This window comes from Quercus lobata, chromosome 7, assembly GCF_001633185.2.
Source record: "Quercus lobata isolate SW786 chromosome 7, ValleyOak3.0 Primary Assembly, whole genome shotgun sequence".
Classification (NCBI taxonomy): Eukaryota; Viridiplantae; Streptophyta; class Magnoliopsida; order Fagales; family Fagaceae; genus Quercus; species Quercus lobata.
In genome coordinates this window covers 4,972,995-4,996,866 of record NC_044910.1, presented here as the reverse complement: position 1 = coordinate 4,996,866, position 23,872 = coordinate 4,972,995, and the positions used below count along the sequence as shown (strand labels likewise).

The window sequence follows — 23,872 nt, the reverse complement described above, 5'->3', positions numbered from 1 at the left end:
CAGTTTCAAGCATATCTATCGCGAAGCTAATAGATGTGCGGATAGATTAGCTTACTTAGGTAGCTGTCAATGGTTAGATTTTAATTCCTTCTTTTGTCCGCCTGTGGACTTGGTGCCTCTTGTTTTGGTTGATTGCCAGGGGATGGTTGTAAACAGACTTTGTCCTGAGCTTTTGTTTTCTCCTTAGTCTTTTAATGGAATTCCTTTTTACCAAAAAAAAAAAAACATTAGAATGAAACTTAACATTTATTTTAGGAAATTTCTTACTCATACAATTATATTTCCTTAAAAATTGTTATTTTAAAATTTATGAGAGATATGTGTTATTTTTTTATGATTTTTTATTTTTATAATTATTAGATGTATATGGAAAGTTTATTTACTTGGAAATATATTAAGTTTTGAAATTATTGCACTCACTAAAGAATAGCTAATACAACCTTTTAAAGAGGAATATTTATTCCTCATTTTGAAGAATAGCTATTCATAAGGAATGATTATTCCTTGTAATAAAAATATAATCAAATTAAAGAATAACTAAACCATAGGAATAACTATTACATTACAACGCCTATTACAGTTTACCAAACATGCCCTTAATCAATTTAAGATTTATAAAACTATTTTAGTCTACCTCACAAAGAGGATAGTTTCCGTGAATAGCACGGATATGCCACTAGTTTCTTATACTATTATTGATTATTATTCAGATATGGGCTTCCAATCAGCCCTATTGCTAAGGCATAATTTAATCTCAATCGCTCAAATCGTAATGATGCTATTGATAGTTTATTATTGTTACACTTATATTTAAATATATCAACATATATTATTGACTTATGCATAACACATGTTTTTGAAGTTCAAAACAAACCTCTAGATAGGGTCTGGTTGTCAAATCTCCTTTCTTCAGCTTTTACATGTATCTTTCTGATCACCTTCAAATTAAAGGAATTAGATTTACAATACAATAACCAAGAATGGGTTGCTTTCCATTATTCTCTACTGTTACTCTATTTGTAGCATCTCTTTCTCTTCTCATCTCTTCCTCTTGTGGTGTCACCCCTGCTGTCCTGGCCACCATTTGCTCCCAAACTCAAAACCAAGAAATCTGTGAGAGTATATTAACAAGTGATCCACGTACTGCCTTGGCAGACCTCCCTACACTCTCATTAATATCACTTGAGCTAACAATGAAACAAGCTAGTGACAATAACCAGAGTTTTACACAATTTCGTGACAACACTACCAATCTGTCTCTCAAAAATGGTTTTTCCAATTGTGTGACGATTTACAAGGATATGCAAGACAAGCTCAACGGGGCTTACCTGTTGTCAAAGCAGAGAAAGTACAAGGACATCACTGAGTTAGGCCAGTTGACAACTCTAGCTTACAATTGCGAAAATGGGCTCCCTTCCGATTCACCTACTGCTGCTATAACGGAAGATATGCTCTTGACTAGCCAAACTGCAATAAGCGTCAATGCATACATTGCTACCCAATTTGCATAGCTACTATATTTGGCCTTTGGTAAGGTTTTTTTTTTTTTGTTTTGTTTGTTTTTTTGAAGAATTTAACCACAGTTGACCTTTGTGTTTCAGTTATTTGATGGAAAAATATGTGCCTTTCTTTTAATGAAATCATTGTTTTGATTCACATTAATTTATAATAAATTAAGGGGAGAGGGCTAAAACACTGAGATCGATACTATTGTGATCAATATATGGAGTCCTTTCTACTTTATTTTGTGACATTCTCACTTTCTATGCTTAATTCGTTTTGTTTTAGCAATACAGTTAACTTAACTGGTAAAGTCTCTGATAGTTAAATAAAATATCAAAGTTTTAATCTCCGCCTACACCAAAAATCGATTGGTGTCTTGATCTGATGATAAAGAGCTATTATCAAAAGTAGATGTCATACGTTGAAACTCTCTTAAGACAAAGCAATAAAACAAATAAAATACGTTATTCTTTTATATTAACTTATCTTTCTTTTTTTCACCACCCAAATCCCTCCCCTTCCTTTCAAGTTAAAGAGGTGCTATTAGACCAAGTGGGTCATTGCCAATGTATCCTTTTTCATTAATAATAACATGGAGTATATGCCTCATAAAATAAATCACAAAGAAGCTCCATATGGCAAACTATGATGGAGATTAATTTTGATGATGCACAAAATTTTCAATGAGTTGTTTGTCTACACGCTTGCCAAATAGGGTACCTGAAGAATAAAAAGAATGAAAAACCTACAGAAAGCACTAGTGGGGTGCTGGCCAAAGACCCTTTAAAGGTTAAGTTAGTAATAGAAGAATCTCCAATAACCCAAAAGTGTGAGAGATAGGAAATTTCGCGTACCTTGGAGAAGAGGAGACTTGGTGCTTATATAGTGTTGTATGGCTAACCAAGATCTCATGAACATAGGAGCTTTCCTTATACCGAATGATGATGCCGAAAAATCAACAGTAAGCTACACGGTTCACACATACTCGAAACAACACCTACACAACACAAAAAGAGAATACCTCGCAAAGAGCACCGGTGTGGTGCCGGCGAAATACTCTCCAAAGGTCAAGTTAGAATTTTTCACAACTCTAGAGTGCCAGAGCGGGTAAATTATGCCTACCTTGGTTAATGAGAGTATTGGGGCTTTTATAGTAGTAGAGGGTTGATATCTTTTCCTTGGTTTAGAAGTCCTTTCCTTATAGGAATCCTTATGATCATATTTTAAGGAACCCTTTCCTTGTAGGAGTCTTTCTAAATGTGGGACACAAGATATTTCCTTATATACCTATGCGTGAAGGCCAAGTTATGTTAGATCCATCAATCTTGTGTATGCCCTTCAGCTTAATGTCATCAGCCTTTTATCTTTGCTCTAAGTTGACACCGTCAGCTTAAAGCTGTAGACTCCAAATACATATTACTGAATACAAGGCCGACGAATTTGTCTGGAACATTGCTCTATGCCTCTATATTAGTAGGTACATTTGCATTTTATCCTTATCAGCTGCCCCTACTCCATATCTCTGTCAGTCTAAGCTAACGAGTTATGGAGTTGAACTTTATTAATTAGTTTTCTTTTTCTTAGGAGAGATGGAGAATCAATTATGGGCTATTCCTCGAGCAGCCTTTATTTAATGCTTGGATGCATGGCATAATCCAATTGGCTCCACCTTTGGACGAGGATGTCGCTTCGTCTTCCGTGCCTATCATTCCCTATATATATCTCGCATTTCCCTTCATTTTTCTCCATTTTACTACTATTGACTGTCAGAACAAACCCGTCACTTGAGAAATCTTCACCCACATCCTTTGCTTTAACTCAAATCGTCATCTTCCTAGAATCCATCAGCTTTACTTAGGTAAGTCACTCTTGTTCATTACTGTCTGTTTTCTATGTATTTTTTAAAAAGGCCATCAACTTAGGTTCTTAGAATGCCTCTGTCACTTGTAGGTAGTCAGATATCTAAAGAAGCGACGAGTGAACAATCGTCAGTCCACGATGGAGCGGGCTACGACAAGGTCTTCCCATCAGGTCACGAGCTCGAGGAGGGCTTCTCCTAGTTGTTAGAGAGGGAAACATCAGCCCAACCTTCTGACAAGAAATTGGAGAGTTATAGAGGGGAAGACGAAGGAGTGATGAGTAGTAAGGAAAATGAGGGAGTGATGAGTAATAAAGAAGGTAAGGGGGAAGGGAGAAAGAGTGATGGGGACAACAATGATGGTGATGAGGATAATAGTGACGAGGAGGTTTTATATAGCACCTCGGGAGCCCCTCGAGATGACTATCCTTTCATTCTCCCCAAGATATGGACCGTCAATGACTTTTTGTCGACGATGTTGGACAAAGTCTTTAAAACCTTACGAGATCGTTACTAGATACCGAATGACATCCTAATCTGTTTCCCTGGGAAGTTTGAGAAGTGCTACTCAGGGAAGACTGTAGACGTTGGCATGTATGATGTCATGTTTGCAGCAGGGTTAAGGCTGCTGCTGACAACGCTTCACCGTCAGCTGGCCAATTTTTTAGGCTTGTCTGTTAGCCAAATCACCCCCAATGCTTGGAGGATATTCATTCGGGCTATGATTTTGTAGGGTCGTTTAAGTGGTAGGAACCATCAATTAACAATTTGACGAGTTCTTTTGGTGCTATCGACCTCAACATATAGTCTCGTCTCAGGGGATATACCATTTCGCAGTGAGGAAAAAAGGGCTAAAGTTGGTATCTGACATGCTCGACTCCAATAGGAATTGGAAGGGTAGATACTTTTTTGTAAAAGGGACGAACTGGGTGTGTCGTCAGGAAGAATGGAAGACGATGCCCCATGGTTATTTTGACAACACTTGGGCTTTTGTCAAAGATTCAGGTTAATCCCGTCTGCTCTTTTTCCTTTGTTTATTACAAACTTCTAATGCCGTCTACTTTCCTAATTTTCAGCTAGCATCCGTCCCCATATTACAGAAGAGCAAGAAGATTTCATCTATCGGGTAACAGAGATCCCGTTGGATCAAAGAAAGCGTCGAGATCTCATTACACTCGACACTTTACACCTTTACTGTAGAGGTCTGGAGCCAACGCCAATTGCTTGTCAGTTAAACGCTTATTCTCGTCGACGTAAGTATCCCTTAATTTCCCGTAATCTTTGTACGCGTTTTCCTTTAGGTCGTTAGTTGTGCATACTTGTCTTTTGCTTTTGTAGAAATGGAAGTAGCCAGATAGAGGGTGAGTGCAGCTATTGCTCTCAAGAAAGAAGAAGAAAAAACTAAGGTGGGGGAGTCCTCATCAGCCCCTAAGGCCATTGGTAAGGGGGCGGCCAAGAGGAAGGCTGACGGGAAGGACGAGCGCCCGTCGAATAAGGCGTCCGTAATTCCGGGAGAGAAGCTTCCTAAAAAGCCGTTGCCACCAAGCACGGGGCTAGTAAGGGGTTGATGACGACGCCCAGCCCCTTCACTTAAGGATTACGCTGTCGAGATGCTTGAGTCCATTATCAAAGACAAAGATGCAGATCCTTGTGTTGGTCAAGCGACGGGTGAACTAGGGGATTCAGGCCTCTATAACCTTGCTCAGGTAAGTATCTTTCATTCTTTCTTTTACTTATTCATTTTCATACTAACCAACTGATAGTTGTTCTATCTTGTAGGCACTAGTTCGTATGAAGACTTTACAAATCAAGGGTGTTACCAACGAATGGGTGATTTCCCGTTAGGAAAAGCGTATTAAGAACTTGACCGACGGGCAAGATTAGTATAAGGACGCCCTCCGTACTCTTAACAAGGAGGTGAAGGAGTTGAAAGAGAAATTGGAGGAGGAAGGTCATCAAAGGAAAAAAGATTAGGAAGCCAAAGAGATGGCGGAGAAGGAGTTGACGGCTTTATTGGGCCAGGTGGAGACGGCCAAGGCTGATGCTGTAAAAGAGTTTAAGGAGTCGCCGGCATTCATTGATTCCTACGTCGAATATTATAGTGTGGAGTTTGAGGATTGCCTCAAATAGGTTAAATCCAATTACCCTCACCTAGATTTGGCAAAAGTCTCAATGGATGAGCCTTTGCCAACAACTCCTGCAGGCGACACCATTCCCGAGGGTGCTGACGGCGCCATTGAGTCAGAGCAGGATACTTAAGATGACGACGTCATCCTTGCTCAGCTAGCCGTGAATCCTCCCGTCATTCCTCTAACTCCGTCGGCCAATCCTCCAATTGCCGACGACCTTTCATCTCAGGACGCCCCAGATCAGACCAAGGCAACGAGACCCCACAAGACCTCCCGACCTCATGAACTTAGGGCCTTTCTTTTCCTTGTAAAGTTTATCTAATTTCTGGACAATGTTTTATGCCCTTTTGTTTATTTTTGGGCTCTGTTTGTAAAAACGTCATCTTATTTATATATCCGTCGTTTTAAGCATATATGCGTTGCTCTTTATCTATATGCTCGTTCCTCGTGCTTGTATGATATGTTTTCATAGGTTAGAGACGAACTCGTCTATCTAATAGGCTCGTCCACCTCGTCCACTTTTATGGACTAGTCTAATTTTTAGGATTGGCTAACAAACTTGTTTGCTTTTGTGGACTTTATTATTAAACTCGTCCACTTTTAAATGGTGATTTTATGAAGTCGTCAGCCTCAAATGACCTTGTCCACCTTATTAAGTAATGGATTCATCCACTTTGTGGACCAATGAACCCGTCCACTTTATGGACTTTGGTTTGTCCCTTTTGTGGACTTACTATTGAATTTATCCGCTTTATGGACATAATAAACTCGTCCACTTGGTGGTCTTTATAATATTTTACCTTTCTGGGATGAAGTCATCCACTTTACGGACTTTAATAAATTTGTCCTTTTTGATGATAACGATTGTTTACTTTTGTAGTAAACTCGTCTACTTTGTGGAGTCGTCCACTTTATGGACTTAATAATGACTTTGTTTACTTAGTAGAAAACTCGTCCACTTTGTGGGGTCGTCTACTTTATGGACTTGATAATAACTTTGTTTACTTAGTAGTAAACTCGTCCACTATGTGGAGTCGTCCACTTTATGGCCTTAATAATATTTCATCCTTCTGGTATGAGGTCATCCACTTATGGACTTGGTAGTAAGCTCGTCCACTTTATGGACTTAGTTGCAAACTCGTCTATTTTATGGACTTGATAATATATTGTAGAAAAACACATTAAGTCATATCTGAATGAAACTCCTCTTATTATGATAAACCGTGCATTCGTAGAAAAAGTAGTTCTTAAAAAGAAGAAAACCTACCCTTTGTGCTTAAAAAAGAGTTATTGTAGCAAAACCTAAAGTAAAATAGAAAGACTGAGGAGTGTAGCTAAATTTAACTAAGGTATACTAAAAATAAGGGGCTGCTACTTTTCACGCTATTCTTTTTACTGGTAGTACTTTCGCAGATGCTCGGCGTTCTATGGGTAGTATAGCTTCTGTCCATCCATTGTCTCCAGGTGGTAAATGCCCTTCCTCTGCCATGACGTGACTCGGTAGGGTCCTTCCCAATTGGGGCCAAGCTTTCCTTGGGTAGGATCTCTAGCAGCGCTCATGACCTTCCTTAAAATGAGATCTCCGACTTGAAAGTCTCTGTGTCAGACTTAGGAGTTGTAGTGCTTAACCATGCAGTCTTGGTACAGTGCGAGCCTTTATTCTGCTGTCGCCCTGACTTCATTAACTAGATTAAGCTGTAGACGTATAGCCTCATCGTTTTTTCTTTCATCATGGTTATCTACCCTATAGCTTATGAGTCCGACCTCAGCTAGAATGACTGCTTCGCTTTTGTACATTAGCCGAAATGGTGTTTCTCCTATGGGCATCCTCACTGTTGTCCTATACGCCCATAGTATGCTTGGCAACTCTTCAGGCCATATACCCTTTGCCCCCTCGAGCCGAGTTTTGATAATTTTGAGTAAGGATAGGTTCGTGACTTCAACTTGTCCATTTGCTTGAGGGTGGGCGGGGGAGGAGTACTAATTTTTTATCCCTAACTGCAAGCAAAAATCTCGGAATGAGTCGTTGTCGAATTGTTTCCCGTTGTCTGAGACTAAGACTCTAGGGATCCCAAACTTGCATATAATGGACTTCCAAACGAAGTTTCTCACGTTCCTCTCTGTAATGGTGGCTAAGGCTTCAGCTTCCACCCATTTTGTGAAGTAGTCGATGCCTACTATCAGGAACTTCAGCTGTCGCACTGCTATTGGGAACGGCCCCATAATGTCTAACCCCCACTGAGCGAACAACCATGGGGCTGTCATAGGGGTCAACTCTTCGGACGGCTATCGGATGATGTTGCTAAATTTTTGGCATTTGTCGCAGGCTTTGGCATAAGTCTGAGCATCTTTTTGCATGGTGGGCCAGTAGTACCCTGCTCGAATCAGCTTGTGTGCCAACGATCGTGACCCTGGGTGGTTTTCACAGATCCCTTCGTGGACTTCTCTCATAACGTAGTCTGTTTCTTTGGGACCCAAACACCTTAGGTATGGGTGGGAGAAGCTTCTCTTATATAAGACGTCCTTCATCAAAATGAACCGCGCTGCTTGGACCTTTAGCTTTCTTGCAGCCTCCCTTCCATCTGGTAAGACGCCATTTTTTAAGTAAGAGATCAACGGCGTGGTCCAATTGCTTTCGAAACCTATCTCCTGCACATCGATGGTATCTATTAGTGGAGAAAGCTGAACAAAAGAGAGTATGTTATCAAGGGTAGTCATATGTTCGGCTGAAGCTGCTTTGGCAAGGCGGTCGGCTTGCTCGTTCTCTCCTCTAGGGATCTGGATAATTTTGGCCTTCAGCTCATCTACCCTTCTCCTTACTTGATCCAGATATCTCTTCATTCTTTCACCTCTACACTCATAATTCCTATTTACTTGGTTAGTGACGACTTGAGAGTCGCAGTAAAGAACCACTCTTGTGGCTCTTGCTGCTTTGGCGAGATCAAGCCTTGCCACTAAAGTTTCGTACTTCACTTCATTGTTGGTGGTAGGAAAGTCGAGGCAAACCATACATTTGATCAGGTCTCCTTTAGGAGAAGGAAGTACAACACCTACACCCTCAGCCTGCCTGTTGGATGACCCGTCTATATGTATACTCCACTGCTGATATTCATCTGCCCTATTGTCTTCCCCATTGGTGAACTCTATTATGAACTCAGCGACGACCTGCCCTTTAATAGTGGTGCGTGAGCGATACTGAATGTCAAACTCACTCAAATCTATCGCTCATAGCGCAAATCGACCAGCAGCTTTGGAGTTGCTTATTGCCCGTCATAAGGGTTTGTTAGTTAGGACGATTACCGTGTGGGCTTGAAAGTACGACTTAAGTTTGCGGGTTGCTGTAACTAAGGCGAAGGCAAGCTTTTCCATGGGTGGATACCTTTCCTCTACACCACGAAATGCCCGACTGGCGTAGTACACGGGTTTTTGAACCTTATCTTCTTCTCTGACCAGGGTCGCGCTGACAGTTGCCGGGGAGACAGCCAAATATAGGAAGAGCTATTCCCCCGATTGTGAAGGACTTAACAGCGGTAGGGAAAAGAGGTAGGCCTTTAGCTCCTCGAATGCTTGCTGACATTCGGCAGTCCATTCAAAAGATTTCTTTAGCATGCGAAAGAAGGGTAGACATTTATCCGTCGCTCTTGATACAAACCTGTTCAAGGCGGCTACTTTACCGTTTAAACTCTGTACTTCTTTCACGTTCTTCGCGGCGGGAGGGAAGGGGGGGCATCTCTAATATGGCTCTGATCTTTTCTGGGTTGGCCTCGATACCTCTTTGAGACACCATGAAGCCTAGGAAGTTTCCCGCTGTCACCCCGAATGCACACTTACTCGGATTAAGTTTCATGTTGTAGGAGCGAAGGGTGTCGAATGTTTCTTCGAGATCTTTCAAATGGTTTTCTTCTCTTCGGCTTTTTACCAACATGTCGTCGATGTAGACCTGAACATTCCTCCCGATTTGGTTTGCAAAAATCTTGTTCATGACCCTTTGATACGTCACGCCCGTATTCTTAAAACCGAATGACATTACTTTGTAACAAAAAAGAACTTGACTGGTAACAAATGAAGTCTTCTTTTGATTCGCTTCATCCATCCGGATTTGATTATACCTCGAGAAGGCATCCATGAAGCTCAGTAAGTGGTGCTGAGCTGTAAAGTCTACCAGTACTTCGACTCGAGGAAGAGGGTAGCTATCCTTGGGGCACGATTTGTTTAGATCTGTAAAGTCTACGCACATCCTCCATTTCCCATTGGCTTTCTTAACCATTACCACATTTGCTAGCCAATCGAGATAGTATACTTCCTTGAGGAAGCCCACCTCTTGTAATTTGCTGACTTCTTCTGCTATTGCTCGGTCTCGCTCTTGGGCGAATACTCGCTTCTTCTGCCGGATAGGTGGAAAAGAAGGTGACACATTCAGCCTGTGTACCATGATTGATGGACCGATTCTTGGCATGTCTTCATGACTCTAGGCAAACACGTCCTAATTCTCCTTGAGGAAGGCTACGAGCGCTTGGCGAACCGTTAGGCTGGCGAGAATGCCAATCCTCATGGTTCTATCCAATCAAGAGCTATCGAGAGGTATCTCCTCGAGCCTCTCTATGGGTTCCGCCCCCATCCGCTATTCCTCTATGGTCATGGTCTGTAGATGGTTGTCCATCTCCAGCATTGTAATATAGCATTCGCGCGCAGCTACCTGATCTCCTCGTAATTCCCCTACTTCGTACTTCATGGGGAATTTAAACATTAGGTGGTAGGTTGAAGTTATGGCCTTCCATGAGTTAAGGGTTGGTCGTCCTATAATAGCAGGCGGAGGAGCAATCGACAACAAGGAATGTAACATCCCTAGTGATTTGTTGAGGATAGTCTCCAATTGTTACAGGCAATGTGATCGCACCAAGGGGGTATACTTTTGTTCCTCCAAACCCAACGAGTGGAGCGTTGGTTAGAACTAGACATTCTCTGTCGATTCGCATCTATTGGAACGCTGGGTAGTAGAGAATGTCTGTAGAACTTCTGTTGTCAACCAAGACCCAGTATGTGTTATAGTCTCCTACTCAGATGCTAACGACGAGCGTGTCGTCATGTGGGTAGTGAAGACGTCGAGCATCTTCTTCCGAGAAACCAATAATTAGGTTATCGACCCATGGCATCTTTGGGTCGATGCCTGTCAGCTGAATATTCTGAACCATTCTGAGGTAAGTCTTTCGAGCCTTTTTGGATGAGACGGCGGTCGCCGTGCCTCCCACAATCATCCTTATGTTTCCTAGGGGTGGTTCGGGACGCTCGTTGTCCTGTCGGGGGACTTGCTCTTGTGGAGGCGGATCTGTTCTCTCCTTACTGACAAACTTCTGCAACTTCCCTTACCTGATAAGGGCTTCGATCTGCTGTTTCAAGTCATAGCAGTCAACCGTGTCATGACCGTGATCTCGGTGGAAACAACAATATCTATCTCTAGGCCGTTTGTTGGGACCCCCCTTCAGCTTTCTGGGGAAGGTTAAGGCTCCTTCGTTCTTGATATGCATTAGGACTTGGTCGATTGGGGTGGTTAGCGGGGTGAAGCTCGTGAACCTCCTCGTAGGGGGCTTAGAGCGCCTGCCATCCCTTCGCTTTCCAGTCTTTGCCATCTTCCACCCTCTGTCCTGTCGTGTATCTTCCTACCTCTCTCTCTTCTTAGGCCTCTCTAGCAATGCATCTTCGGCATTCATGTACTTGGGGGCCCTGTAAAGTACATCCGACATGGTCTTCGGGTCGTTCATGTATAAAGAAAACAAAAACTTACCTTTCCGTAACCCGTTTGTGAAGGCTGCTACAAGTATTTTGTCGTCAGCTTCATCGATCGAGGAGTGCTTCCTTGTTAAAGCGGGCTATGTAAGATCTCAGTGTCTCGTCCTCTCACTGCCTGATATTCATCAAGCATGCAGTAGACTTTTTATACCTATGTAACCCAATAAAGTGCGAAGTAAACTGGGCGCTGAGCTCCTTGAAAGTACTGATGGAGTTAGGCGTTAGCCGACTGAACCAAATTCTCGCAAGATCCTTCAACATCGTAGGGAAGACCCTACACATGATCTCATCCGCTACTCCTTGAAGGTGCATCAAGGTCTTGAAAGTCTCTAGGTGATCTCGGGGGTCCTTGACTCCGTTGTAGCTTTCTATCTACGGCATGCGAAACTTCTGCGGTAGGGGGAAGGAGTTGACGGATATGGTGAAAGGCGAATCGGTTTGGTGGACTAGATCATTGAGGTCGTTGGACACTTGTCCTTTGAGGGCGTTCATCATAAGGTCCATTCGTTTTGTTATCATCTGCATCTCTATGACAATGTGAGGGGGAGCTGCGTTTGTAATGGAAGGACGGCTCATATATTGTTGCTCCGGTCTACTCGGGGTGTTACTACCTTCTGGCCCCTTTTGGTCCCTCCTTTCAACATTGGTACCTTCTTGGTCTTCCTTTTAGGTACCCATAGCAACGTTCTTCTACCGTAGCTGTTCTTCAAGGTCCTAATTCTGTTTGGTGAGATGTTCTACTGCTATCGTGAGGGTTTGGACCTGCCTCTCTAGGGCAGTGGGTCGCGGCTCGTCTCCCTGAACGTTGTTGGTAGTTGCCATTGAGCGAGTAAGTACCATGCAACTCTTTGTCTAGGAAGTGATAGGCTAAAATGTGCGTTTCCCATAGATGGGGCCAACTGATGATGCCGAAATATCAACAATAAGCTACACGGTCCACATGTGCTTGAAACAACACCTGCACAACACAAAAAGAGAAGACCTCGTAGAGAGCATTGGTGTGGTGCTAGCCAAATACCCTTCGAAGGTCAAGTTAGAATTTCTCACAACTTTAGAGTGCCAAAGCGGGTAAATTATGCCTACTTTGGTTAATGAGGATATTGGGGCTTTTATAGTAGTAGAGGGTTGGCATCTTTTCCTTGGTTTAGAAGTCCTTTCCTTATAGGAATCCTCATGATCGTATTTACGGAACCCTTTCCTTGTAGGAGTCTTTCTAAACGTGGGACACAAATATTTCCTTATATACCTATGCGTGGAGGCTAAGTTATGTCAGATCTGTCAGTCTTGTGTATATCCTTCAGCTTAATGTCGTCAGCCTTTTATTTTCGCTCCAAGTTGACACCGTCAGCTTAAAGCTGTAGAGTCCAAATACATATTACTGAATACAAGGCCGACGGATTTGTCTGGAACATTGCTCTATGCCTCTATATCAATAGGTATATTTGCATTTTATCCTTATCATCGAAGATATGGAGTTAATATTCCGAGAGGTGTGGGACTAAATGTAATCCATCATCGGTATTGGACAACCCAAAAGGTACTTTCCTACTCAACAGTGAATGTGAGTGTTGACATGGTCGATGTCGTGTCATAATCAACCCGAAGGGTAAAAAAAGACCAAAGGACTTTTCAAACCCAAAGGGTAAATGGAACCTGAAGGGCATTTCCAACCCAAAGGGTAAATGGAACCCGAAGGGCATTTCTAACCCGAAGTGTAAATGGACTCGAAGGGCATTTCCAATCTAAATGGTAAATGGAATCCGAAGGGAATTTCCAATCCGAAGGGTAAATGAACCAAAAGGATAAATGGACCTGAAGGACATTTTCAACCTGAAGGGTAAATGGAACCCGAAGGGCATTTCCAACCCAAAGGGTAAATGAAACCCGAAGGGTATTTCCAACCCAAAGGGCATTTCCAACCCAAAGGGTAAATGGAACCCAAAGGGCTTTCCAACTTGAAAGGTAAAAGTAGATTGAATGTCATTTCTAACCTGAAGGGTAGATGGACCTGAAGGGCATTTCCAACCTAAATAGTAAATGGACCCGAAGGGCATTCTCAATTCGAATGGTAAAAGGAGACCGAAGGGCAATCCAAACCCAAAGGGTAAAATGAGTTAGAACATTTCTTAGTCAAAATATTCCTTATCAAATTATATATATATATTTGTGCATGAATCATAAAAGAAATTCTTTGCTTGTAGGCCAAAATTAAATCAAGTATACTAGCCTCGTCACACGTGCTTCACACGTGTGATGAGGCTTGTTTTTTAGCAAAAAAAAAAAACTCTGTGTTTTTATTTTATATATATAATTTTTATTTTGAGAATATAATTTATAAGTGGATAAAGCAATTTGAAAATTAACAGGAGAGTGGTCATATTTTTTAGGCAATATTTTAGTGGGAGTTAAAGCTGTATTTTTACTGGATTGTCTTTTAGTTTTGTCTCTACTTAAACATAGAGGTGTAGGGGCACTTTTGAACTAAAAAATGAAGAATTCAAACAGGAGAAGCCCCTTAAATAATTGTATAGAAAAAAAAAACTCTATGTTTTTATTTTATATATATAATTTTTATTTTGAGAATATAATTTATAAATGGATAAAGTAATTTGAAAATTAACAGGAGAGTGATTCTATTTTTTAGGCAATATTTTAGTGGGAATTAAAGTTGCATTTTTATTGGATTGTCCTTTAGTTTTCTTTCTACTTAAACATAGGGGTGTAAGGGCATTTTTGAACTAAAAAATGAGGAATCCAAAAAAGGGAAGCCCCTTAAATAATAGTATAGAATAACTTTAGAGCACATTTGGTAGACCATAATGGCGATTACATAGGAATAGAAATAGGTATTATAAGGAATACAAGATGTTGTAATATAATACTTATTACTTCATTTGTTTGGTAACAACACAAGAATATAACCCTGAAGATAATGGAATGATTATTTATTTATTTATTATATAAAATATGATTTTGTTTGTTCATTATTTGGATTTAAGTGGTTGGTGTTTAGGTCAGATGATAAAAGTAATTATCATGAGTGAAGGTCATAAGTTCAAACTTTATAATTAAAAAAAAATAACTTTTATACATATATATATATATATATATATACATACATACAATCTTCATAATTATTCTCACTTATATATTACTTTATTAAAAAAAATTAATACTCATTTTTCATTTGTTTTGCTTAAATTAAAAATGGCAGTTTTGAAAAATAATGATATTTTATTTCAAAGATAATACATCAAAGATAAAATTATATTTTTGAAGTAGATTAATAATTTGGAATGATAGAGAACTGATGTAGTTTCTGAATCTTTAGGATAGAGTATTATTTTTTATAAAGCCATTTTTGCCTCTTTTTTTTTATAAATGTTTTTATGCATAGTAACCATTGTACTATTTTTTTTTTAAAGAAATTTTGTACTAATTTGTCCTTTTTTAATTAAATTATTGCTCATCAGTTAATTTTCTATTTTTAATAATTATTGTTTAAACTAAACCTATATATTTTGATTCCTATAATAAAGAACATAACTTAAACTGAAACATAAGGATTTCCATAATCATTTTGTTTTCAAATGGCTTTTTTAGCTTGAATCAGGGTAGCTTCACGTTGTGTCCAGAGTAGTCATAGGACTACTCTGACTTAGAAAAAAAAATATTATTATATATAAATTTTATGATTTTTTTTTATTCTTAAAAAAAAAAATTGTGGCAACCATAAATTTTTTTAGGCCCAACATAATTAAATTTTGGACACAGTTTGACAACAAAGTTGATTGTACCCTTGTAGACTAAGGTTACAACTCCACTTAATATTTTTTTATTGGATGTGAATTTTAACAAATCTACTATTGAGTTACATTTTTTTTCTTATACTCTCCGTACTTGCAAAAAAGAAGATTAAATATAAATGACTATGCCATCTATCTTAAATTTGGAGTTTTTGTAGTCTAAAATTATACATAAAAATAAGTTTATGGATCGAATAGTAAATAACATGAAAAAAAAAAAAAAAAACCTTTGATTTTATTGACATGAAATTTGACTTGTTTTTTAAGAACATAAATAACATATAATTTAATGGTTAGATTTTCAAAATATGTAGCCATGTTAATTTGTTTAGTAAGAGTTGTAGTCTTATGCTATAACTAAGTTTGTAGCTAACTTTTGTCCTTAAACTTTGATCCCTTTAATAATATATTAGGTCTTCACAAACAAAGAGAAAAGGCCTAAAATTTTGAAAGGGATGTAGCTTACAGAAGCAATGATTTCAAAATAAGAAAATTTGTAGAAAGAAATTATAAAATTTTATGTATTTGCGTATTTTTTTTTTTTTTTGGGTCAATATATGAAGTTAATTTTTTATTAGATTTTGAATAATTTAAGTTTTTTAATGGTTACCCTAAAAGGATTTCCTAGAGCCACCACTACCCTGAATATCTTCTACAAATTACTTTAAATAAGTGTCTATATATATATTATAATAACAAAATCGGGTTGTTCCTTAGTTTCTGGTTTTTGTGTGTAAATCAATTAATTTTTTTTTTAAATAAGTACTTTCAACTATTGCATAAGAAGAAGTAACACATTGTTATAAGTATTAAATAAATAGTACTTGATTCTCTTTAGGTTGTTGTTATTAGGTTGCCTTTTCAGCACCAAATGAAGATGATTAACCACCATGATGTATGTCCCACTAAGATGGCCAATCATATCAAAATAAATCAAATGAAATAATAGTACTCTCTACCACATTTTACGAACAAGCTATAATATATAAATTTAATCCCTAAAAAATTGGAATTCTTTTTTTCCTCGAAAGTGGCATGGAAGTGCAGACCAAACAGCACGAAAGAAAGAGAAGAAAGCTATTTATTGGTCAATAGAATTGGTCAATCCAATGTTTAATAATAATAATAATGTAATTATCATTTTATATATAATAATAAAAGAAAACATTGGAGAGTGTTACCTAGGGCTGGTAATGCTATTTATTTATTTATTTTATCTCAATTAGTATTTGTTTATTTAATTGCCCAATGGTTTTCTGACACAGTTTATTGCTTTTAACGAAATTTGGTAATACAATAAGGCAACACGGTTTAATTGCCGTGAGATTTGGTCTTTATTCACATGCAACATGATGTTCAACTATGATTGGACCTTGTATCTTAGACCAAACGCTAATTAATAATTATTGTTGTACACATTAAATTATACATTGTCGTATATAATTATAATTGAAAGAACGAATTTCTCAAAAAAAATAAAATAAAATAAAATAAAAGCACAATTTTAGTTGTCTTGTATACATAGAGTGTATCACCATTCTAGACCAAATAGGATAAATTTTTGTTTCTCCTAAATTCTATGAGTGAATTCCAATGGAATTGTAGCTTGGCATTTGCTTCAGCATCCTAAAAAAATTTACACGCACAAAATTGCAGCTCATCAAATTACAAATACGTTCAACAAACAAGCTAAAAATTGAAGAACCTAAAGTCATGAAGCATTGACCAGTCCAGTCCTAGTCAAGGGTACTGACTTATAATTTGATCGTATACATAAGAAAATTTAAAATTGTAAGTGAAAAGCATTACATATATTGCCTATCAAATAAAAGGTATAAATTTTCTCCAAAAAAAAAAAAATAAAAAAAAAATAAAAGGTATAAAGTTTCCAATTATTGGTTAAAAAGAATATGGGCTTGCATGTTAGAGTTGTTTTCAGTGTTACTTTAGTTTAGCCTTTGTAGAAAAGAGTCTTCAATTTTTTATTAAGAAATAAGTGGCTTTTTTTACCTCTCAAAAAAAAAAAAAAAAAAGTGGCTTTTATGACCCTTAAAAGATAAGGTAACTACTAACTATGCATAATTGCATTATTCATATCTTATCTCTTATAGGATTTTTTTGTCTATCCTTAGTGGAATGCTCTTTTCCATCGATAAATATTTATATATATTAAAAATAAATATATAAATAAATAACCAGAACACCAGAAACATTTTTAGTGCTTAGAATCTCTCTCTTATCTTATCGTCTCTGCAATCATTTTAGGGGCAAATCTAGCCAAAGTTTGGTATCTTGTATTTTCCGCCGACTTCTTTGTTAAAAGATAGGATAAGAAGTGATTTTAAGCAACTAGTTTATTTGCTAAGGGGTAAGACAAAAACTAGAATTAAGCAAATAAGCTAGCTAAAAGCAGGGATGCCATCATCAAAAAATTATTTTAGCATGATTCAAACTGTCAATTTTCCAGCCAAAAAACCAAGTTGTTAATCCGCGCGATTAAATTCAATTCACATTTTTTAATAAATAAGCTTGGTTCCTAAAGGAGATGGGGGTGATTGATGCTTTATAACTAATTGTGCTATGCTTTGGTTCCAATTAAGAAGCAGATTGGACTTAAAAATTCCACAGTATAATTACTTATGCTCTATGATGGCTGCAAATTACCGCTAGGGCAAGATTATGATGCATATGACATAAAATTGAGGGATGGAATTTCAACTTAGTTGATAGGAAAAGGTAATAACTAACTCTAAAAGTCGATCTTTTTTATTGCTCCTAGCATTTTACCAGGAAAATCTAACTACCAGATGAAGCTTATGGAAAATTGAATCTATAGACATGAAAAACAAAGGATCATTTTAGAGGTTTTCTAACCTTTAAAGGGCAGTAACCACTAAACATCATTTTTGGGGCCTTGGGTTCCATAATACTCAACGAGTTTATGTGTTCTATCCTAATGCATAAACACACTGAAATGACTGCATTGGCAAGAAAGTCTAAATAAATTCTTACTGCATCAGCTTATCAACTCAAAACCCCAATCAAAGTCTGTTTCATAAAAGAAATTAAACTTTTCAGGTTTAACAATTAACAAATTATAAATCAATTTATTTTTTCTTAATGGTACATACATCAAGTACCTTATAACAAGCAATAATCATAATGTTACATACAAAAGAAGCATTGAGAACCTCAGCAGCTTTAACAATGTGGTATGAAAATGTAATGTTAGGCAAATGAGCAAAAGAACGTTTTGTATTATCTGTGTTGTTGGCACTTGGCGCCGTCTTTAATTTATATCATCTTTTCAATAGTTTTAGTACATCTCCAACCAGATGCAATGATCCAGTGACAAGAACCTGTAAATCAGCAAAAAGCACAGAAATCACCTAGTTAGCATAAGTGTTGGTCAGGACTCTGAAGTGGGGTGTACTATAACCATTATCATAACGTGGCATATCATTATCACTATTATTCGCGACGAATTTCGTTTGGAGTTTTCTTCTTGAGATTAAGCCAGAGCCATGGGAATTTTCACAATTAATTTGCCCAGTCAATATCTCTATAACCCCATATGCAGACTATGCCATTTCAACATCAAGTTAAAATAGGAACACACTGTCATTGCAGATAGTTATCTTACCAGAACTTTTAAGGATGGGTTTTGTTTCACACAATCCCGCAGCCACTTTATTGTCAATGGCAATGAAGGCATTACTGCACTGCAAGCAAAGTAATTATCTGCAGGACTGCAACGAGAAGCATCCTCATAAAGAAATTCATGAGGTAAAATCTTAGCATTGTCCATCTTGGCACCCTTGTCACGTAAAGTATCTACTTCTGCATGTGAAAAGAATAACAGCGTGCTGGTAAGTTCATCCTTTAAAAGATTTAATAAAATAGCAATATTTCAAATCCATACAAAATGAAAAAAGAAAAATATAGAAAAGAAAAGAAAACATGGTCCTAATGCTCCAGGTGAGTGATCAAATTACACCATACTTCAGGAAAGGGGCACTGTCATGATTTCACCAAATAATGGGATTGGGTAAATTACTATTACAGCAATACTGAGAAATCCAAGCTTTCCCATCCTGTATCATGGTGGTTTGCTTTAAACGTTCACCAAACATGGAACTAGAAACCTTAGAAGAGACTGGTCACAGGAACAAATCTTAAATATACAACACCAATCAACTATGCATTGAGCCCACAGTAAAATCAAACCCTCTAATGAGTTCTGCAAAAATGATTTTCTTTTAAGTAAAAATTAGATAAAATAAAAACACGAATGCCAAAGCCTTAGTACATGGAAGTTTCACTGTCTTTTTTATATTGGTTTGTTATTCTTATATTAGCTTAAAGGTATTTTGTAATCAAGTTACATCACCCTAAAATAAATACATGCTATGGTGAAGGAAAAATAATAATTTTGACCCCTAAACCCATTTTCTTAAACTCCTCTGCTCATTCTTCTCTCCCTCTTTCTTTGCCTCCAACCCTAATCTTATATGGTTTACAGCTAAACTAGAAGTATACAAAAAGCCTTTTTTTATATATAACAAAAAAAAAATCTTCAGGGAACCATCTGTGCTTTGGCAGACCTCTTTTCTAATTCCTTTTTTTTTCTTTTTTCCTTTTTTCCTTTCCAGTTTCTAATTTGATAAAATAGGTAATTAGTCATTATGCTGAGCTTCTAGATGGGGGATCAAGACACCAACTGGCCTTATAAACTACCAATGGACATGTATGAACCATGTTTTGATACAATCAGCTTTACTCCTCACTGCTGCTTGGTTCAACTTAATACTGAACTACAGGTTTTTAAATTAGAGAACAAGTGGAACCTGGTAGAATCATTAAACCAACAGTTTCAGCTGGTGATTTGAAACAAAATTTATATAGTTGCCACCTTTAAATGTTGGTTTAGCCCCCAATAACAAGTTCCTCCTTACAACAATCTTTTTATTTCAAATAACCAGAGTCTAGATCATTTCCAAAATATAAAAACTGTTAAGTTCCTCATGGAGCAAGTGCGAACTGTTCCAACACTCATTGCTATAACCCCTTCAAGTCTCCCAGTGAATCTTAATAAAAGGTTATACTCAGTGCATAAAGTTCTCAATTCTGTGGGAAGTTTGGGAGAGGTAATTGGCAGGAAAACTTACCCCCATTTTTATTTTTTATTTTATTTTTTTGAGAAATTGATTCCCAAACTCAAACCACGACATGTCGCTTTGGGTGGAAGGCACTTGCCATCACACCAAAGCCCAGCCTCTCTCCCAATGAATCTTAATGTTCACAGATAAAGAAAAATTATATATGTTGACTTACAATGATATCTGATGGGGCATACCTTTCCCGTGGATAATCTTCTCCCAAAGCATCTGAAGGTTAAATTGCCAATACAAATCCCTGCCACAGATATCTGAAGGAATGGTTGCTCCAGGAGTAACCTTGCTATAAGTTGACATACTTGGGACAAAAAAGGCTTTTGCGAAATGAGTTCCTGCACAGAATTTTATTAAATCATTCAATGCATGCTCTTAAGTTTCATGACCATGCTGAATTCTTCTTGGGAAGAAAAATAAATAAGAGAAAAAGTAAGACTATTTTTTTATGCAGTCATTTCTTCGGAGGAAAGATTCAAAAGGCCACCTCATTTATCAAAACTAGATGCCATTGGCAGTACAGAAAATTGAAATTTAAAATTTTGTAAAAACTCTAATGACAAGATCAACCGGTATTTGTTTCCAATGTTATTCCAGAGTGTATAGATTACAGAATATGTCAGTCAATGTTTTCTGGAGCGAAGTATCTGGATCATTGTAATTAATTGTTTCAAACTATTATGCCTCCGCTTTATTTATTTATTTTGTTTTCAAAGAAATAAATAGAGCACTAATTAGGATAAAGAAGAATTTTGATTAAGATGATATGGCCATATGGAATAGAGTAAATGACAGGTGCACTGGAATGAAGTGACATGCTTTCAGGCTTTGTAAGAATGCTAGAAATACAAGAGGATGTAAATTGAAGTAGGTAAGAAGCATTTTGCATATGTTTAAGAAGTACACCTATAAATGGAGAAATCTAATAAAACAAAACTCATGCATATAACTACCCTTTGATTGAGCTCAGCTTAAAGAACCAGATCTCTTTGGTACTTAATCGTGTAGTCTTGGATATGTAGGAGAAAATTAATTTCTTGAAAGAGAGAGAGAGAGAAGGGGGGGGGGGGGGGGGGGGGGGGGACAATATGACTACTTATCCAACTTTGAAGCAGCAATACCTGAAGCACATGTACTCACAAGCCGTGGAAGCAAAATATGTGGGTGTCTCACGTCCATGCAATTGAACAAAAGAATCTATGGTATAAACACATTTACAATCTATTTGAAATTGGAGAAAAGCATCCATCAATAAATATATAAGCTATCATAACTGGATCACCATAAGTTATCAAGAGACACCTCTAAACATAAACTCTGAAACTACACCTGGCTGTTTATCATGGATTTTTACCTGCTTTATTAGTTTGTTAGACTCCTCCATGCTCCCACTTCCATGTCGGATGTGACCATTTCCCCAAACTCCCTCTAGATTTTTTAGCTTAAATGAAGAAGCAGATGATATCTGGTTTCCTTTCACAGCACTAGAGAACCACTTGGCACAAGCCTCCATGCTTTCAGTACTGTGAGCTCCATCCAAGTAGAAGGTCAGATCTCCAAAAGAATTTTCAAACACTTCTAATGAATTATTGGATTCGGGATAGGTATCATAGACAAACTGAGCCCTCCCAGGAATATGTGCAGTTGAAAGACCTCTAACAAAAGACTCCGGCAAATCAGCCTCCTGGATATCCTGATTTTATATTTCACATTTTTTTTTTCTTTGGATAAGTAATGTATTCCACAAGTTTAGACAATTAAGGTAGGAGAAAATGGAAACACCAAAGAAGGAAACAAGAAAAAATATGTTCTTGAGCCCCAGTCCCAAGAAGACCAATATTAAAGAGACTATTACTCTTTCAAGCATCCAAATAATTAAAAAAATACCAACAAAAGGTTACATTATGTTTTATTGTCAGATAAATACAATTCACACACCTGAACAGGATCAAACCTTCCATTCCCCTTGTTCATGGGGGAACAGTAGAATGCCATTTAGCCCAGAGGCACTTGGTTTACATGACATGGTTGAGACCATAAATATCCTTACTGAGCTTTTACGAAACTAGATATTTCTGGCTCCATCCTACCCCAAAAAAGCCCTGTGCATGTCTGTGTACTGTGTACACATAAAAGATAAGCACATACCTACATTCAACCACAAACAGACTACAATTATTATAATTTCGTTATATGTTTAACCAATTTCATATCATTCCATTACCCTCTCATGATGAAAAACTAGGAAGGTTCTGTGAGATTACAAGCCTGAGATATATTGAGAGATAGTTTGCATGTAAATCAAGTCAAAAGCAGATGAATTTCAACCAACATTTTGGAATAGCTTTTCCCAATTTCCTGTTCTTTGGAGCCAACATTTGCAAAGGGAAACAGCAAGACCAGCATTAATGAACTGATGATCACCAGACAAGCCAAGCTTCAATCCATCAAACTTTTTGTTATCAGGAGGTGCAGCTACTTTCAATGGAACCTGCATTTGATAAGAATAGATCAATCAATTAGGTCACTATCAATTGGCTTACAATTCTGCTGTAACATTAAACAAATCCATATCTAAATGACTAATGAAAAAAAATTCCTTATCCAATTGTAGGTGCATGTGTGAGTATTAAATCTACACTAATTATTTTATTATTAACTTTGCTGTGAAGTATTCTAATAAAATAATGAAACAATGGAAAATGGATGATAGTCATTTCTTCTGATAATAAAAGTTTCAATTAATGCACTCTTCCATCTTTAATCTGCCCATCCTGAACTTTCAAGAACATATAAGGCCATAGCCCTGTTGGGTTAACTAAGCTTGTCAATATAATATTTTAATATAAAATACACCTATTCTTCTTAATCAAAAGTATTATAAAGTTGGATGGCATTTTGGTACCTCAATATATATATAGGCTCTGGATTTTATTGTATATAATTCAATAAATATGTATCAGATTTATTATCATATGCATAATGAATGTATGTATGTGGTTATGAATTTATAATTTATAAATACATTTAAATAACACAAAGCACAGTCAATGAAACAAGCATACAAAAACACATGAAATTACATATATGAAAGTACTCATCAGATTATATTAACACACAAATTAGAGGAAAAATATGTTAAAACAGGATTAGATTCAGATTTTCATCTAATCTGCCTAGCAAAATACATTAGTTATCTGGTATATAGTGAATCCATTGTTAATGTGTTTGCTGATAGAAGTAACAAACATGAAACAACAGGTCTTTTTTTTTTTTTTTTTGATAGGTCATGAAACAACAAGATATAGCTAAAAAATGGCAGGCTCTTGAAAAGGAAAAAACAAAATAATAATAAACCTCCTAACATGATTCATCCTATGTGATTGGCTGAGGAATATGATTAACTTCAGTCTCCAAAAGAGCATCCATTGCTTTAGGAAGTTGGGGTACTGTGAATGAAGGAATTTGAGGCTTCAGGAGGAGGGAAGACATCAACCCAATTCAGAAAATACTTGTAAATGAAAACTGCCCATATTAATAATCAAAACAGAAACATTGCAATAAATAACCCATTATTAAGGAAACCAGATACATTATAGTCTGAGTTGCTCAAAGCAG

At 37.3% G+C, this 23,872-nt stretch overlaps 2 protein-coding genes across 3 annotated transcripts in view; both read right to left on the bottom strand.

The window, feature by feature from the left end:
- LOC115952741 (glycosyltransferase-like At2g41451) overlaps positions 1–23,872 on the bottom strand; it is a 50,409-nt gene that overhangs the window by 23,386 nt on the left and 3,151 nt on the right. The window lies entirely within an intron of this gene.
- LOC115952742 (folylpolyglutamate synthase-like) lies at positions 18,121–22,339 on the bottom strand. Its single transcript, XM_031069975.1, has 6 exons — positions 22,193–22,339; positions 21,609–21,947; positions 21,376–21,451; positions 20,440–20,592; positions 18,727–18,923; positions 18,121–18,442 (listed from the first exon to the last, which is right to left on the bottom strand). Exons 1-6 carry the CDS (start codon positions 22,247–22,249, stop codon positions 18,383–18,385), a joined length of 882 nt encoding a protein of 293 aa, XP_030925835.1. The 5' UTR covers positions 22,250–22,339; the 3' UTR covers positions 18,121–18,382.

Excerpts from the sequence above, each read along its gene's own strand:
- LOC115952742 (XM_031069975.1), bottom strand. The coding sequence starts at position 22,249 with ATGGCATTCTACTGTTCCCCCATGAACAAGGGGAATGGAAGGTTTGAT. Across the intron at positions 21,452-21,608 it reads CTAACAAACTAATAAAGCAG|ATTCTTTTGTTCAATTGCAT; the intron begins GTAAAAATCCAT and ends TTTATACCATAG. Across the intron at positions 20,593-21,375 it reads TGTGAGTACATGTGCTTCAG|GAACTCATTTCGCAAAAGCC; the intron begins GTATTGCTGCTT and ends AATTCTGTGCAG.